Genomic DNA, 17,991 nt, shown 5'->3' on the forward strand with positions numbered 1-17,991 from the left:
TTCCCTTCTTATCCTGTCCATGCCCTTGACCTCCCCGATGTCCCATGGGATGGTTTTCCGAGGTGGTGGAAGAGATGAGATGAGATCATATAATAGAATCACAGAAGGGTTTGGGTGGGAAGGGACTGCTAAAGGCCACCCAGCCCAACCCCCTGCCGTGAGCAGGGACACCTTCAGCCAGAGCAGGTTGCTCAGAGCCCCGTCCAGCCTGGCCTTGAGTGTTCCCAGGGACGGGGCCTAAGATGAGATGAGACAAGACGAGATGAGACGAGAAGGTGGCAGAGGACTGGGGGTCTGCAGCTGGTTTTTAAGGAGGAAGGGCAGCTCCAACCCCCATCCCACCGAGACGTGCCCTGAGCAGGCAGCTCCCATGTCCCTTCCAGGGTTAACAACTGAGGTGGGGCCCTAGTATGGATTATTTCCCAGTGTGCCCATAAAACCAGAGCAGATGGAAGTTGTCGGAGCTGCCCCCGCACAGGGGACCTCAGCCGAGCCGTGCTGGAGCCGGCGTGGGGGAAGCAAGACCTTTCGTGTCAGCAGTAGTTTTGCTCCAGTGCCATTGGCGTGGGACCCCTTCCCTTCAGAGAGGATGCCTGGGGCAAAGTCAGGGTGATGAAACAGGAGACCTTTCCTTGGTGGCTCCCACCGCAGATGTTTCCAGGGTTGCTTTTAGTTTTGCTTCTGGTGGGAAAGCGTCTGTTTTGTTTAAGCAAGTGGTTTTCAGCAGCCCAACCTTTAATGTGCTGGGGAGCAGGCGGGGAGGGAAGAACTCGACCCAAACCCAGGAGCACGGCTGGGTCATGCAGAGTTTTCACTGCTCATCCTGGGACACCTGGGGCCTTCAGGCAGGAAATATGCGGGTAGGAAAACCCCTTTGCCTTGTCACTCCCACTGCTACCCATCAAATTCACTATCACCTCTGTACAGCCATGGATTTCTGGCAGGCTCTGCTTTCTGTAATGCCCTGTAGGCTGAAATTAATGGTATCAGTATATTTTAGTTTTGTACTTCTACATTCTCCATTAGTTCCTTATTTCAGATGGGGATGGGTGATACGGGGCAGCCCAAACATACCCACATTATTCCACTTTAACAAAGTGGCATGACTTGACCGTCCCTCTTACTCTTTTGGGGCACTGAAAATCAGTGGCTGTACTTAACACCATCTATTTATGCCATCAGGTGCTTCCTATTGCTTATTTATTTGCCCATTAATTCAGCTTTTCAAACTCCAGCAGGCAAGTAAGCGGATTTAAGTATATATAGTTTTACCATGAGGGCGGTGAAAGCCTGGCCCAGGCTGCCCCGAGAGGTGGTCGATGCCCCATCCCTGGGAACACCCAAGGCCAGGCTGGACGGGGCTCTGAGCAACCTGCTCTGGCTGAAGGTGTCCCTGCTCACGGCAGGGGGTTGGGCTGGGTGGCCTTTAGCGGTCCCTTCCCACCCAAACCCTTCTGTGATTCTATTTAATGGCTGTTGTGTAACACCCGTCTTTATTGCTGTGGGGATGACAACTATTTCACCAGCCATGCCAGCACCCTCATACAGTGCACACCTCGCCTGGATCCTGCCCCACATCCCATTGTGGAGCAAATCTTGAATGTTACTGGGCCTTCTGCATCGTGGAGAATCCCAGCTCTCCTCCCCAGGGCCAGGCAACGTCCCTGCTGTGTGTGGTTCCTCTTTTTCCCCCCCACCAGAAAATGCCTCCTCATTGTACTCAGCCCTCCCGGGCGTCCATTGTTCTTCGCATCCTTTTGTTTTGCCAACAGGAGGCATTTCCCCAGGGCCTAGGGCCCATCCCTGCATTCCCTCAGCGCCCAGGGATGTACGTTGTCCAGGGAAGAGGAAACCCAGGGCAAGCTCATGCAATATCTCCCCATAGTCCCCTACCAGCCCCGACCATCTCCAGCTCGGCCGTTTCCTGAGCTTGCTGTGGTTTGTCTGCTCAGGAACCCGTTAATTCCTGCATAATATTTGCAGATCCTAATTACCCTTTCATTAGGATTGCTAAACAGCCCCCCTCTTCCTCTCCTGATCCTTTCACACTCCCACGTCGCCTGTAGCCGCGGCTGGTTGTTTGCTTTCGGCACAACTGCGAGTTTATGGCTGTTGGGGTTTCTAGGAAAACAGCGTTTAACAGTTTCCAATTATCACCCTGGCTTAGTAGGACAAAGACCGAATGACCCCTCCAGGCCTCTCTCTGCCCTCTTTTCTATCATCCCATGAGTAATTTTTTTTTTTTTCTGTTCAAATTCTTTCTTCCAATTGATTTAGCTCATAATTGTTTTCAGCTTTGCGGACTTGGCCCTTCGCAGGCTGAGGAATATAACTCTGTTCCTGGGTTGAACTTTCTGCTCGCTCACAAGAGTTTACACTGAAAAGCAATCACCGATGGCTGGTTCCTGATGAGATCAGTGATGCAAATCTCCTCCTAAAGGTTCATCTCAATATTTCCAGAACACATTTTTTTGTTTTCTTTTTTTCTTAATGTTACTTCACTGGAGATGTCACAACTTTGGGTCAAAAGGGAATTCCAGGAGGTTGGAATTTTCCCATAGAAAATTCCTCAGGTGGAAGCGCAGGAGCTGCAAGGCGACGTTTTCGGGCACACGAGACCGGTTGAGGGAGTTGTGTTTGGCCTTTAAAATCCACAGGTCACAGAAGGCGGCTGCTGGCAAGCTCCCTCGCTGTCACCTTGCTCCTGTCTGCGGGGGTCTGTGTTTGTGAGAGGTCCCTCAAACGATGACGGCCGGTGAAGGGTGGGTGGGTGCGCGCACCCACGCATCTGCTGCGCGGCTGCAAAGCTGGAGTGCGATGGCCGCATTCCAATACCTGTTGTGTTTCAGGGCCACCAGGACCCAAAGGAGACCAAGGCAATGAAGGGATGGAGGGTGAACCTGGTCTTCCCGGCCTGCCTGGGCTGCGAGGTGAGGAACAACATGTCCAAGGTGCCCATAACCCTGCAGGCCTTCACCCAGAGTCTGTAGAGTCAACGGGATGACTCCTGGTGACTTCCCAACATTGGGACCCTTGGGACGTCCCTTGCACAAGCCTTGAAGAACAACAGGATTAACGTGCTGCCCCATCTCCTGCCAGACTGCCAGTCTTTAGGGGCCAAAAGTCTCTCTCATCTCCCAGCGGGCCTCAGGACAGCAAGAGCCGCAAGGGTCCGTCACCTGCAGGTTGATGCCCCCAGGCTCCTTTGACACAGCCACCCAGCTCAGGTTTGTGCAGGAGCTGGCCACCGAGCCGTGCTCACTAAATCTGAGCCTTTGCAAGGTGCCGGGGCTGGCCCCGCTGCCTGCACCCTCCCGGCAGCACACAGGGACCCGGCGCGGGGTGCCTCCAGCCTGGCAGAGGGGACTTGGCCACCAGCTGCAGCATTGAGGCTTTTCATAGGACACTTTATTTAATGTCAAGAATGTCAATTTTTTTTCCCCTTCTTAATTCCAACCATTGTTTTTGAGAGAAATTCAATTTAAAAACCCACAGAAGACACCCCCCACCCCGAGAAACAAGGCTCGGCTTGAGCCTGTTTCTAATTTTAAGCCAAACTTAGAAATACTGGCTTTGCATCCAAGAGCCGGGGATGGCACAGAGGCGATGGAGGATGCCCTTTGCTGAGGACTTTCTGTCCCCAGGAGGCTCTTTCCCACTGAGGATCCATCCTGCCTGGGACATAGACCTCCCTCTCCATCCCAGAGGATGTCCAGCCCTGCCTTCACCTGGACAGCTAAAGCCAGACCCACGTAGGACTATCAGCGCCAGAGTCAGGTTCAGCTCCCCAGCCCCGTGCATCTGAGCTGCCAGTATTAGGATGGGCTTAAAACCTCATATTTTGGTACCCCATTTCCCCCTGCTCCCCGGCGGGCGGCAGGACCAGCCAAGTTAGGCAGAGCCAGCCTGGAAACTCGATCGCTCTCTGAAAGCCCTTCTCAGCGCTGGCTGCCCGTGCTTGTTTCACCGACAGCTATATTTTTTTGCGTTGACAGATTCATGGCTGTTTTTCTTGGGTGTAACAAGCATCAGAAATATATCGTCTGGCTTGTTTCCTTTTTTCTTTTTTTTTTTTTTTTCAGTTTTAAACAGAAAACCAAAACAACCTCTGGAGGCTTCACCTTCGGGAAGAGCTGCTGAAAGGGCCACTATTTTTAGGTCTTTCTCTGTCTTGCTTTCTCTGGTGCTTTTCTGGATGTGGTTACGGCACCAGCCCTTTGGATATGAGAAGGTCAGGTTCAGGTGCAGCCAGGCGTTGCGAAGCATCCCTGGTAAATCCCCTTTTGCACAGCACATCTGCCATCCTGCCTCTGCCCCAGCTCCTCTTCCCAAATACTAAGCCAGGTCCTAACACGCTGCAGGATCCCCCCTGGGCGGGAGGCGAGGTTTTGCCCGAACACAGCAGGGAAAGAATTAAGCCCCAGACCATGTCCACTGGAGCTGGTGCCCAAATTCCTCCTGGCAGCTTTTTTTCCTCCTAAACCAGTGGAAAATATTGACTAAGTTTGGAAAAGCTCTGCCCAGGAGGGGCGCAAGGCGCAGTGCCAAGGGAAGCCAGGGCTCCCTCTGTGTGGGCAGGGGAGACCAGCGGCATCGTGCCGGGCAGGGGGTCGAGCTCGGATGCTGGAGGAGCTCTATCCGAAGGGCTTCTCCCCCAGGAGCTTCAGATCTGACCCAAGCACAGGCTTGGGCTGAGTCCCTGATGAGTCAGTTTGGTGGGACCACCCCTGAGTCCCACCAGAGCCCACCACCAGCACAGGGGTCCCTCCCTCCACCTCCCCTGGCCTGCATGGACGGAGGTCACCTCTGGGGCTTGGACGTGACCTGTACGAAGGAAGCCCAAGTTCCCAGACTGAAAACCCTGTTTCCTACCTCCTGGAGGTCAGGGGTGCTCAGATAAGGAGTTTTAATCCAAACCCTGCTCAAATAAACAGCAAACCCGCCTGGTCAGTGTGCACGGATGCAACGGACCAGCAGTTCGTGCTGGCCACATCATGTCTCCTTGGGTTCTCTGCTCCACCCTGGATCCTGGCCTTTCCTCCTTGGTCTCCAGCTTTGGAGCTCAGTTACCTTATTCTGAGCCTTAAGATGCTCTCTGGGTTAAATCTGTCCTGTATCCAGGGGCAGGTGCAGAAGGAGAAGGTGGGCTGGACTCTCAGGTGTCTCCTGATGGTTCCTGACTTCTGGCAAAGAACCAGAGACCACCTGGCATGTCTGCTGGCAAGCAGGACACGTGTGTGTGCGCGCACACATCTGGTTTGTGTAGGTCTCTGCTGCGACAGGGTAATTTTCATAGAATCACAGAATCATTAAGGTTGGGAAAGACCTCTAGCATCATCAAGTCCAACCCCCAACCCAACAATACCATGTCTCCTAATTTTTTGCCTCTTTGTCCTCGCTCCAGGGCTACCAGGGGAGAGAGGACCACCAGGACCACGTGGCTTGAAAGGGGACCAAGGAGACCTTGGTCCTCCAGGTCCAGTGGGAATGCGGGGATTCAAAGGTAAGGACCAGCCTCTGCACATGCTGCCGGGTGGGTCGCCTGGTCTGGCTGGGCTTGCTGGGCAGCAAACTGGCTCTGGAGACCACTGGCACGAGGGGCAGAGTCACGGGTGTGAGAGCGGTGGGTCGCCTGGCTTGGGACCCACCTGGAGCTCCTGGGGGTGGGGAGGAAACCTTGCTGAGCCGGGAGCGTGCACACCGAGACCTTCCCACCACGGCACAGGAGCGGAGGGAGTGCGGGGACTGGAGGGAGAAGGGCAGAACGACTGGGTCTGTGATGCTCCTCAGCACGGGCAGCGCCGCCTGCACCAGGCGCTCACCAGAGCCCTGCGGGGACCTGCCCGGTGGCCCTCCCCTGCTTGCCTCCGCCGGTGTTTTAGGAATAGCCTTGTGTTTGTTTTCTGGCGACCTTTTCTGGCTCGCTGTGGTTTTGCAGCGCCTCACCACACCCCGGCTGAGAGCAGGGGGAAGCTGTGGGTGTGGGAAGTGGCCACGCACCTATTTAGCAGGACAGATCTGTCCCAGCAGACCTTTTAAAAGAAGTTCCGTGCCACAACCTAAAACAGGATGGATAATCCCAAAACGTGCTCTTTTTGCCTCAAAATACCATGTGGGCAGGGAGGAAGAGCCCAGCCCAAAGAAGCAGCACCTCCCTGGGCAGAGCCAAAGGGGCCCAAAACGGTGCGCTCCCCTCATCCCATGCTTGTGGGTGATGCCGACCTGGGACGTGGCTACACTGGCCACCAGGACCTGGGCCCGTGGCCACAGAGCAGACTCTGGGTCTGGAAAATGCCCGGACCCCTGCAGGCAGCGCTCCGGGCAGGGGGTGTTGCTCTGTTATTTGTCTTACAAGCTCTTGCTTTCGTGCAGCGGGCGCCTTGGGTGAATTGCACGTGTGAAAGCTGAAGGAAAATGTCCTCTTAAATTGTCCATTTAATCTGTCCATTTAATTATCCATTAAATCTGCCCATTTAATGCCCTCTCTCTCCTCTATCTGCAAACTTGGCATCGAGCTGGCCAGAATTGGTGTCAGGTTTTCCGGTATGCCCTCCAAAGTGCTGGCCACAGCCAGGGGCAGGGGTTGGGGTGAGACCCCCATGTCATGTCTGATGGCCCATCCTTTATGTGTGGTGGCCATCTCCTGTACCTCGCACACCACCAGAAAACCTCTTGTTGTCTACGAGCAGGAGTACGTCTTCCATCCCTCTCCACTTCATGGTGTCTTTAGGAGAAGGACCTTTCCTAGGGACACACCATCCCAGTGCCAGTGCCTCCCAGTGCAGCCCCAGGAAGCTTTAGGTCCAGGCAGAAAGGAGATGCAGGAGATGAGATGCTGCTGGTGGCCTCCCTCCGTAGCGAGGGAGCAGCATGAAGCTCCCAGAGCTGCAGCCCAAGGCAAGAAGGTCTCCTGCAGGATTAGCACCTCTGCTCTTTCCCTCAAGCCATCGCTGCTGTCATCACTTGCCTTACTGACATGATGGCTCCGTTCATCCCACCGCTCTCCCAGTCACCCCAGTCCAGGCACAAGCTGAGATCCTGGGGCCCATTAGCTGCTGGAGATGGCTCTCCAGGCCACGTGGCTGGTTAGATGATATTTATGCAGTGCTGTGTAGTCTTGAAGAAGGCTGCTGGGTGCTATTTCCATCACCCCATCCCATCTAACTGGAAGACCAGGGTTTCTGGGCTGATGCAGCTGGGACAAGTCTCCGTTCTCCGACCAAGGCAGAGGCTGCCGGGGGGACACAGAGCCCTACGTACTGCAAGAATAAAGAAACCAGCATGTCATGCTTGTTTTCCAGCGCCACCTCTTCCGTTTTTTGGAGGTAACTCTGGCCTGCAAGATTGCAATATCGTGTTGTGGGGGTGCAGGACTTCATCCAAGCTGCGGGGTGAAAATGCTAGTCCTGATGCTGCAGGAGGTCAAACCAACCCCTGGGTACGTCCCTGGCACGAGCCTTGCACAGGCGTGAGCGCTGCAGGGACGGGTGCTAACGCAAGGGAGATGTCGGTGCCGAGATGTTCCTGGCAGCGCATCAAACGCCAAGGTCTGCCAACCAAAACCACAACGCGCTTTGGGACCGCGGTTTCCTTTCCTCCCCCGGAGCAGAGGAAAGTGGGCTTTTCTCACTGGCCGGTGCCAAGCACTCATTAGACAAGCAAATTATCCCAAGGAGCCTGGGCCAGTTGAATAAAGGTTCAGTAGAGGACCAAGACTTGATGCCAAGATTTTTTCTGCAAAGCGCATCCCCAGGGGACATATCCCTTCTGGAGAGAAGAGGTTGATGGGCTTCTGCATCACATTTCCAGCCCTAAGACAAAGATGTTAATAGCTGCTGTGCTGGGCCAGTGCTGAGATGTGTTAACAGACCCCGCGGTGGGCATCACAGCTCCAGCAAGGAGCTCTCCGGAGACACAGCGCAGCAGATGAAGCCTTTCTCCAGTGCTAACCAGCCCAGGAGGTGGTGGAGACCACACCCAGCACAGCCCCTGCCTCCAGGGAAGAGCTGTGGCCGTGCCACAGTAGTAGAGCATCAACCCCCACAAGCGTGGTGACCCTTCCCCAAAGCAAGTCTGCATCTCCAGAGCCCTTGCCTGGGGAGATGAAGCGCTTCTGCTCTTGGTTTTGGGAGGCGATGGGTCGGATGGCATGCCAAAAGGTCAGTGGATCTTTGCCATGTGGTGCATTGCTTCTACCTATCATCCTTTCAGTGGTGTAGAGTAATCCCCGTATCTGAGGAGGCCTCTTGTTGTGAAGAAGATTCATCTGTCTCCAGGGCTCTACCTGCCATGGCCTTGATGCACCCGCTTCCTCATGCGTTTCTTGGAGGCATCCTTGGTTTGGGGTGAGGATGACTCTGCAGCAGCAAGGCCATCAGGCGTTCCCCCCGGGGGGGTGGCCCACCCCCAGGTCCCACCAGAGCCCACCGCCAGCACAAGGGTCCCTCCCTCCACCTCCCCTTGCTGGCCCATGTGGATGAAGGTCAACAACTCCATGGCTTGGATGTATCCTCTACAAAAGGACCCCAAACTACAGCCCCCATTTCCCACCTCCTGGAGGTCAGGGGTGCTCAGATAAGGGGGTTTTATCCAACCCCCTCTCCAGTAAATGGCAAACCATGCTGGCAGCAAGCACTGAATTTCTACGGTTTATGGGATTCTCTGAAATTTATAGGAAACAGACACTGAGCCAGGCAACGGTCCAAGCCCAGGCTTTAAGTAAGGGCCTGTTTTTCTGCAGCACTACTCCTACATATCTGTAATGACTTTCTTCTGAGCACAGGAGAGCTATCGGTTCCCCGGGAAATGCAGCCTGTCCTGGGACGGGGGGCATCTGGGGCGGATGAGCCCCCTCACCAAAAATTCTGGGTCAAACCATCTCACAGAGATGGGCTGACCTGCTCGAGGGAGAGCTTTTCCTCTCCTCAGCAGGGTCCTGAGTATTTTCCCTTGTTGATATTTTCCTATCCTTGATGCATTTTCCCTCAAAATTGCCCCAGTGGAGTATTATTTTCCTCATTTCCAAATGGGGAAAATTATTCTGGAAAATAAGCGTGTATCAGTCGTCTTCTTCACTCTTCCATGGAGAACATCATGCAGGGAACATGTTCAGGAGGAAACAGCAGTGAATGAGCCAAGGTAGGGATGGGTAATTTATAGATAAATTCAGGGCAATAAGAGAAGTCCCCTTCCTAAACACCACGTGCAGGCAAGGAGGAGTTTTTGGCCTGTTGCTGAAGGCAGAATATGTTTCTGCGTGTGAAGATGGGGGTTTGGCAGCTTCTCCTGGCGTTTGCTCCAAGACCATGGTGGTCCACCTCACCCTACAGACCCAGGAGCTCTTTCCGCCCTCCTCCATTGATGTCCTCTCTGATGAGCTTTGCAGCTTTTGTGCGCTGCCTCTCTCATCGGCGCTGATTTTCGGAGCAGCGATGATGTCCAGGAGCAGGACGTTGGTGGGGACCGAGCTTCTGCCATGGGAAGAGCTGAGGGTCACTTGTCACGGCATCTGTGCCAAAACTGCGTGCGCAGTCCAGAAGAAACAGACCAAGATGCACCGATTCTCCCGCAGCGGGAAACGGCCGAGCGAGACCTTGGCGCTCGTTGGGTGAAGGCCCTGTGCAGAACCTCATGGCAGGACCAGCGGTGATGCCAGTAAGGGCTCTCCTGAACTTGTGGGCTCTGTCCCAGCCCCGAGGCTTTCTCCTTTCCAGCTCACAGGGGCTTTGTCCCCAGCCAGGGATGCTCCTCAGCCATGACACCTCAGGGGAGCTGGGCTTGACCCCAGAGTGGCGCCAGCAAGCGGTGCCACCGAAGGGGCTGTCCTCTCTGCTCACCAGAGAGCTTCTGCAGGGAAAAGAGGGATGGGAAGATGGGAAAAAGAGAAAATAAGAAGAAAAGCCTTCCAGGAGAGCGAGGAAATGAAGGAGCTTGGAGGATTGCATGGGAAAAGCCAAGGCAGAGAGGGAAGGATAAGGCCGAGGGGATGGGATGTGTTTTAAAGCACCGGTGCGAATCTGTTGGCATCATCCATAAAACGCTTCTTTCTTTTAAAGGGTCTTTCCTCAGCCAGATGTCTATGAAGCTAAGAAAAAAAAGACCAAACAACAAAATAACCCAGCTTATGCCTAATGCAGTAGCACAGGTCGGGGATGGGGAGGAGAAGGACACCTAGAACGGTGAGCTTTTGGTTAGACCCACTAACCCATCCCAAAGCAGCATCAGCTCCGACCATGGGCTCTTCCCCAGCAGCGTTTGGGATGGGTCCAGCCACAGAGCCCATTCCACCAGCTCCTCCTTCCCCATCCATAACCGGTTCCTGCTCCTCAAGAGGCTCTGGACCCATTTTTAACAGTTCAGCATCTTTAAGCTGAGCCCATCTGCTGCTTTTTGGAGACAGGGGTGTGCTCTGTTGGCTAATGACACCCACATCAGGGCTCCCAGGCGGGCAGCACCTGGCCCTGGGGCTGTGCGGCTGGGCGTCTCGCCCTGCCTGGGCCAGGAGCCCCTGGTTTCCCCCACAACATTCCCAGCTGCTGGAGACGTCTCACCACCGGCTTCGCTGCCTTCTGCCAGCCGTGCCTTTACACAGCATCATCAAATCACAGAAGGGTTTGGGTGGGAAGGGACCGCTAAAGGCCACCCAGCCCAACCCCCTGCCGTGAGCAGGGACACCTTCAGCCAGAGCAGGTTGCTCAGAGCCCCGTCCAGCCTGGCCTTGGGTGTTCCCAGGGATGGGGCATCGACCGCCTCTCGGGGCAGCCTGTTCCTCTTGCAGTGGTGCAGTACAGTTCAATTTGTGACGAATTTTTTTGCCTTGGTCTTTTCCTTAAGTATTTCTAACCATTTCTGATAGGTGAGCTCTCCCATCATTAAAGTATTTCCTTTCCCTGCAGCATCTGCATCAAATGCACCCCCCTGCATTTGAGGGTGCCAGAGCAGGGGCACAGGCTGCCCAGAGAGGCTGTGGGGTCCCTTCCCTGGAGACATTCACCCCCCGCCTGGACGCGGCCCTGTGCCCCTGCTCTGGGGGTGCCTGCTCACGCAGGGGGTGGGACAGGGTGAGCTCCAGGGGGCCCTTCCAACCCCCCCCAGTCTGGGATTCTTTGATCTCTAAAGTCCCCGACTTGTCCCAGTTGCTGTCACCTCCCTGAGACCAGCAACGATACAGCAGTTGAGTTATCTACCCGAGGAGTTTCAGCCCACAGTGTTTCTGCCCAGCACAGCCGATACATTCCTGTTCCTCCAGCTCCACCTTTCCACCTTCACCTCTCTCCGTCGTTCCTATCGGATGCAGTCCAAACGCTGCAGGGAGAGCACCTCTGCTCTGGAAGAGCCGGGTTTTTGGGGACAAGCACAAAAGAGCCATAACGGTTGCTTTCCAGCCCCCTTTTCCTCTGGGCTGGGGAAGGAAGGTGGCGGCGAGCATGGGCTGCCCCAGCGTCCCAGTACCATCACGTGCCGGCGAGCAGCATCTCTGGCCTCCCTCCCGCTGCTCGGGGGGCTGTTGTCATCTGGTTCCCATCAGCGGGGCAGGCTGCAGGCAGCTTTCCTCCATCTGACACAGCTGCGGCTGCCCAGGGGAGCAATCCCATCTTCCCAGAGCCTCCAAGTTAAAGGGCAAGAATTTCCTGCACGCTTTTTTTTTTGTTTTATTTTATTTTATTATTTTATTTTATAAGAAATTTCTGAGAGCGTGTGTGTTATTTGTTGTTCTTACACGGAGACAAAAGCGGAGGACATGTCGAAGCGGGGCCATGCTGCAGGGCTGGGGCTTGCCTGGAGCATCGCGGGCTGGAGCAGCCCCCCAGCCCCTTCCCTCTGCAGCCTCGGGGCGAAGCCAGGACCAGCAAAGCCAAGCCTATGGCCCCGCTCAGGATGGTGTTTTCAGTGGTGCGCACCGCAGGAAAACACGGCTGCTGCCTGCCAGGAGCAAAGCCGGAGCGTGGGCAGGGGTTAAGGGAGATGGTGGGGTGCAGGCAGAGGCAGCCCATGCTCACGAGAGGTGGGGAAAGCCAAGCCATGACACAGATAATTATTGAGCTCATTATTTTTATATGGAAATAGGCGTGGTTTTAAAGGCAGTCTGTTTACCCAGCTGGCCTGAGCCCCCCAGCATCGTTGCCTTTCGATGGCTACAGGGTTTGGTTCAGCAGATCTGCTCCTGAGGAGGCACCAGCTGGGTGTGGGACAGGGCGATGCTCCATCGAGGCTGCGGGAAACCACATCCCTGTCCCCAATCCCTGCAAAATGAAGCTTTTTTAGCCCTAAATAGTGTTTTTTTAGCCCCAGATTCAGGGTTTGCTTTCCTTTATTCCTGCTCCGCTGCTGCCTGGCAGCCAGGGCTCGGCTGTTCAGGGTGGGGGGCTCCATCCTCCCTCTGCTACGGGACGTGCACCCCAGGAGGACTTTTGAGGGATTCCCTTCTCCCATCCTTACCCTGCACCCCGAGCAGGGCGATATTGCACACCCCCAGCGCCCCCCAGCGAGGGGGCACCCAGGGCAGCCCCCCACTGCAGGTGCAGAGGGCAAGAGCCACTTTGGGCATGAAATACAAACCCAGGGAGCAGCTGGAGCCGCCTGGGATGAACATGCACGAAGCCATGTTTTCCCAGGGCTGGGCTGGTTTTACATTTAAACAGAAGCTTCCCAGGAGAAGCCGGGGGAGTGAGAAGGTGGGTCCCATCATCATGCAGCACGGCCAGGGGGTCAAAAGAAGGGCTTTGTGCCTCAGTTTCCCCAACTGATAAAGCCCTCCAAGAGCTGCAGACACACAACATTAGCTAAAAGCAGGATATCCAGTAAAAATCTGATTTTAGCAAGATTTATTCCCTGTGCCCTTTCTTTTACCAGGTGACCGAGGTCCAAAGGGAGAGAAGGGGGACCGAGGCGGCGGCGCAGGTAAGCGCTCACTCGCGGTGCGCCGGGCAGGGTTTTGGCGGTGTTCGGGGGGTTTGGAGCCCGCAGGACAAATGCCTGCGGCAAAGCAGGCAGGAAAGCAGTGGTCGCTGCCAGGACAAGGCTGCTGAGCCCCGTCTCGGGTTTTCCTGCCTGGGCAAGGAGGTGGGAGGGATGCAAGGACCAAGGATGCTCAAGGAAAGTGGTCATGGTGTTAAGGCAGAGCCAAGCAGGGGGAAGCGCCTTGCTCTGCAGCGCCAGGAGCCCTTGGTGTGCGAGACCCCAGCCAGGCTGACGGGGCTGGATTGAGGATGCCCGAAGCCTGCTGGGACTTTCTGCGCCCCCCTTCTTCCCGGGGAACAAATAGGATCAAGGTCAGGGCTGAGCTCGCCCACCCACGCAGGTGTTTTCCCAGCAAAGAGCATCACCACCGCCCCGGGGATAGCCCGGAGCTGGCAGCAAGAGGGACGAGGGGCTCAAAGGACACATCTCTTCCACCCATCGCCCCGTGGCAGGATTGGCCCAAGGAAGCGATTTTCCAGGTCTTAAAGATGGAAATGCCCATTTGGATGGAGGCACCCGGGCCACGCCGCGCTGCCGACCGCGGCCGTGCCTGGCGGCGCTGCCGTTGCTTCGGGATTCCCTCTGGGGCCAAGACCAGCACGTGCCCGCCCATCCCCAGCGTTGGCAAGGCAAGAAATGCCAGGGAATGAGCCCAGGGCTGGCTCCTGCCCACCGTCTGCTGCGCTACAGCTGTGCCGTGCAGGGAGCTCGTCCCTGGATCCCTGGAGATGCTGATGGTTTCCTCCAGGCTTTGGACATCATCCCTCCCGCCTCAGGCACCCACGCAGGGGCTCCAGGTCCATGCCGCCGGCCACCACAACGCCCAAACGGTGCCAAGCAAGAGCGAGGATGCAGCAGGGTTAGAAGGGGAGCGGCAGCAGAGGCGGCTGGGAGCACCACAGCGGGATGCACCAGCACCCCAGCAAGGACCGAGGACCCCAGCCCCCTCCAGCCGCTGCTTGGTGGGCGAGCACAGCTCGTCCCCATCCGCAACCTACAAATGACAGGGTATAACACTATTTAATTTCCACATTTCCCCCCTTGGAAACTTGATGTTCGCATCCATATTCCCAAACCAGGGGGACCCGAGCGGAGCAGGGGCAGCGGGAGAGGGCGGAAGGGGAGCCCAGGGAGCCAGGGGCAGATGGTCTCCATTACCAGGGGGGAGATGCTATCTCAGCCCAGCTGCAAAGAATCAGGCCCTTGTTTTCTCGGCCACCGGGGGTTATTTCTCCTCTTTAGCTTTTCCTTTCTTGTTTTGCTCTTGTTTTGGGAGCTGGGCAAGGGGGGAGGTCAGGGGCTTTGGAAGTAATTGCTGCAGCAAAAACAAATGCACATGCACAGGATGAGAAAGAAACGACGCTTTTGGGGTTTATTGTGTATGTTGGAGAGGGAAGGGGCCAGGGAGCTGCTCTGAGATGGACGAGGCCGGGCCATTTCGCAGGCAGGGGGTTGCTGCAGGCAGAGAGCAGGGCTGGGATGCGCCTGCGCTGCTCTGGAGCTGCAGCCCGGGAGGGCCTGATCCTGGACAACCTTCTGCAGCACAACGAGGTGGACAATCTGGTTTTGGTGCCAGTGCATCTCCTGATGGTTCCGCCGGCTCCCCGGGGCCAGGACCAGAACACAGCCCTGATTCCAGCTGCAGATTTTGCAGAGTCCCCAGGGCCCGTGGGCGCTGAAACAGCCCTGGGCTGGGCTGGGCTGGGCTGAACTGGGCTGCGGGGCTGTTTCGGGCAGCTGGCACTGGTTTGGGAGGAGACTTCTGGGTTTTATTAGCTTTTATTAGACCTCTCAGCAATGCTTGTTAGAGGCTAAGTCAAAGGACTGTGGCCAGGGCTCACGCGGCTGAGCTCTGTGGCTTTATTAGCAGCCCTCACCCTGGTGATTAATGGGAACATCCCGGTGGTGCCTGGATCCCTGCCCCGATTGCACATCTCTTCCCCTCCTCGGAGCAGGGGTCGTTGTCCTCCAGCACGCACAGGCTCTGATGAGCATCCAGCGGAGAGCCAGGGCGAGGACAGACTCGCAGGAGGGGGAACGAGGACATTGGGACGAGCAGCTGGCTTCGTCTGGAGATATGGAGCTGCTCCTGGACAGGATGAGCAACCGGCTGATGTTGGATATAGGGAGCTGGTCCTGGATGTCGGGTCACCTGCCTGCTCTCCTGGCACCAGGGAAGGCTGGCGGCTTTGGAGGCAGAGCTGGATGGTTTTACAGAGGGGATTACTGCCTGCCGGGGGGCTCCAGCTCCCCGCCTCGGGCTCGGTCCCCGCAGCCGTTTAGCTATTGCAGTGCTGGCGGCCAGGGCGGTCGAACACGTGGAGCTGGGAAGGTGGCACTGCGTGGCTCGCCACCTCGACCTGAGCAGTGGAGGAGAAGTGCTGGACCCCAGGTTTTCCTGGCCGCATCCCGCCTGGAGCAGGGCGGTTGGGCTGGCTCCCTAGCAGGGGACGCTGGTGCTGGACCCGGCACAAGCTCGGCTTGGCAGGAGCAGCTCCCCTGGCAGCTCTAGGCAGTGTCCAGAGCTCCGGCACATGTGTTCGACTCAGAAGAGTCACTTCATCCAGCCCTCGGATGACACCACCCCTAGGGTGAGCCAAGGCAGCTGCCTCGGCAAAGCTGCACAACGGCTGGGAGGAGATATCCCATCCCAGGGACCGGCTGGGTTTCATTACCAGGATTCGTTGAAGACAACAGTTGGCAGCATCCCAAACGAGACCCTCGGCTGAGCTGTGATGCCACCTCTCCAGGTCCATGGCGGAGCTGTGCAAAATACAAGCGAGATGGTTCAGGGACGGCACAGGATGTTTCCTGGCTCCTCTGTGAACCCGGTGCTCTGCCCAGATCCAGGAAAACACGCTCAGGGTTTCCAGCCCCCTTCTTGAGCCTGACCCTGAGTGGGACCTGGAAGTGGGAGATGGGTCAGTGCCGAGGCCAAGCAAGGACTGTGCTTTCTGGAGGTCATTGGAAGAGGTGGCCCTGTTCCCACTGGGAGTGAGCCAGGGAAAACCCAGAGCCTGAAACATGAAAAAAAAAACCCAACAACTTTTGTGCAGGTCCCAGCCAGGCAGCAGTGCCAAAACCCGTTGCATCTCTGTGCAGCAGGTCCCAAACACTGCTTCGGTCTTGAAATGTCCCGTTAACCCTGCACCTCCCAGCTCTGAGAGCCTGGGGCAGGCTGGGACCCTGCTTTGCCCACCTTGGCCAATGTCGTGGTCACCAGCTTAATTGGCCAAGGTGCCAGAAGAGACCTCAGCCAAGCACGGCTGCCTGCGACTTCCCACCACCACGGAGTTAAAACAGATGTTGGACCAATGTCAGATTTTACCCGACTCTTGGCAAATCCCTCCGCAATGGTCACCTCTGGGTGAGCCGGAGACCTTTTGGGCTCATCACTTGAGAAGCTGCCATGGTCCGTGTACCGGCCAAATCACAGACGAGAAGGTTTTTGTTCCATTTTACATTGCTGGGGCTTGGCTGGCAGCTGTGGTTGTGGTGGTGTGGAAGTGGGGCGCAGCCCCCTGACCCCTTCTCCACCAGGGACCAGCATGGGATGAGCTGGAGCGTTGACGGTCATCAAGGAGGAGACCTCAGTCTGCCTGGAAATGCTTCACGCAGCAATCCAAACCCCATTTATCTTCGCGTTTGAGAAGTAATGTCATCGAGCATTTCTAATGGGAACGTGTGTTTTGATGGGGGGGGGGGAACCAACCCAAACCCAAACCCTGGCTTTGAGAAAATGGCTTTAAATAAAAATCTCCGAGCAGCTGCAATACAACCTTTCTTGGGGGAGCCCAGCTCCGCGCTCGGCTGCCATCCCAGCCCGCGGTGAGTCATGGAGCGAGCCCAGCTGCCTGACAGCGATTTTTCTCCATTCAACCCCTTTCTCATCCCAAATAATGGGATTTGTGGTGTGTTCCGCTCGCTGGGTTTCCTTGGCTGGGGGCGGAGGAAGAACTGTTGTGGTTTGGTTCTTCAGTTCTTCAGTCGTTCCCCTGTCAGACGAACCCCCCCGACCCCCCGCCCCCCGCCTCTCCCTGGCTGAAGAATGAAGGATGACCATGCTGGTCTCGCCTAGTGGGAGGGTGGTGATGGGGGGAGGAAGGCTGAGCAGCCACAGACAGGCAACTGGGAGCACAGGGATCAATGCCACAGTGGGGAGGGCGACAAGCCACATCCCCCCACCCCAGTCTGGCATTTTGCACCGACATGAGCCTCCCCTTGCCATCCCCTCAAGCATGAAGTCAGGGTCCACCTTGGCAGCGTGGACTTGGTCTGGCGTCCTGTGTCCAGGCTGAAAGACCCTCCTCACCACCTGCGGCCCCCTTTCATAGTCCCTTGGGAAACTCTGTGCCCTGATTCTGCTGGCATCTCACTCCTCCTGTTGGTTGCTCAGGTCTCTCTTATCGCAAGCCTGAGCTGTCTCCATTTGGTCTCACCTTGATGGCTTCAGGACCAGTCCTTGCTCGGTGCCTGCCCTCCCCGCAGCAGTTTTAGGCTGCAAACAGGTTGCCCATCTTAGCATGACCATTGCAAGGCTCAGCCTCCCCCAGCGAAGCCCTGGGTTTGATGGGGACCCCTCCAGCACCGCACCCAGCAGTGGTGAGATGTCCCCAGGTCTCCTGGAGGTGCATCACCCAGTGCTTTCTGCAGCCGCGCTCACCACGGAGAGGGCAGGGAAGGTGGTCCAAGGCGGACGAGGGACGGCGCTTGGAGATGCCACCATGCCCTCTCCGACCTCCCTCTCTCTCCCCACCAGCAGCTGCCGAGGAAGAGTTGATTCGGCTGGTGAACGGCTCCGGCTCCCACGAGGGACGGGTGGAGGTCTTCTACGACCGACGTTGGGGCACGGTGTGCGACGACGGCTGGGACAAGAAGGATGGAGACGTGGTGTGCCGGATGCTGGGCTTCCGAGGCGCCGAGGAGGTGTACCGCATGGCCCGGTTCGGCCAAGGTAAGACCCTTGTGGGGTCCCCTCCCCTCACCCAGCACAGATACCTGAGGCCAGCCCATAAATAAACCAGAGACCCC

At 56.6% G+C, this 17,991-nt stretch overlaps 1 protein-coding gene across 3 annotated transcripts in view; it reads left to right on the top strand.

Annotated features, from left to right (window-relative positions):
* Window positions 1-17,991, top strand: part of SCARA5 (scavenger receptor class A member 5) — a 38,196-nt gene that overhangs the window by 16,866 nt on the left and 3,339 nt on the right. For 2 of the 3 annotated variants that reach the window (XM_064448373.1, XM_064448372.1), the window contains exons 5-8: window positions 2,850-2,930; window positions 5,405-5,503; window positions 12,853-12,900; window positions 17,720-17,914. In XM_064448373.1, the coding sequence (XP_064304443.1) occupies window positions 2,850-2,930; window positions 5,405-5,503; window positions 12,853-12,900; window positions 17,720-17,914 (423 nt within the window). The remainder of the gene's footprint in view (window positions 1-2,849; window positions 2,931-5,404; window positions 5,504-12,852; window positions 12,901-17,719; window positions 17,915-17,991) is intronic. The other variant, XM_064448374.1, reaches the window with a different exon arrangement.

This window comes from Phalacrocorax carbo, chromosome 3 (assembly GCF_963921805.1).
Source record: "Phalacrocorax carbo chromosome 3, bPhaCar2.1, whole genome shotgun sequence".
Taxonomy (NCBI): domain Eukaryota; kingdom Metazoa; phylum Chordata; class Aves; order Suliformes; family Phalacrocoracidae; genus Phalacrocorax; species Phalacrocorax carbo.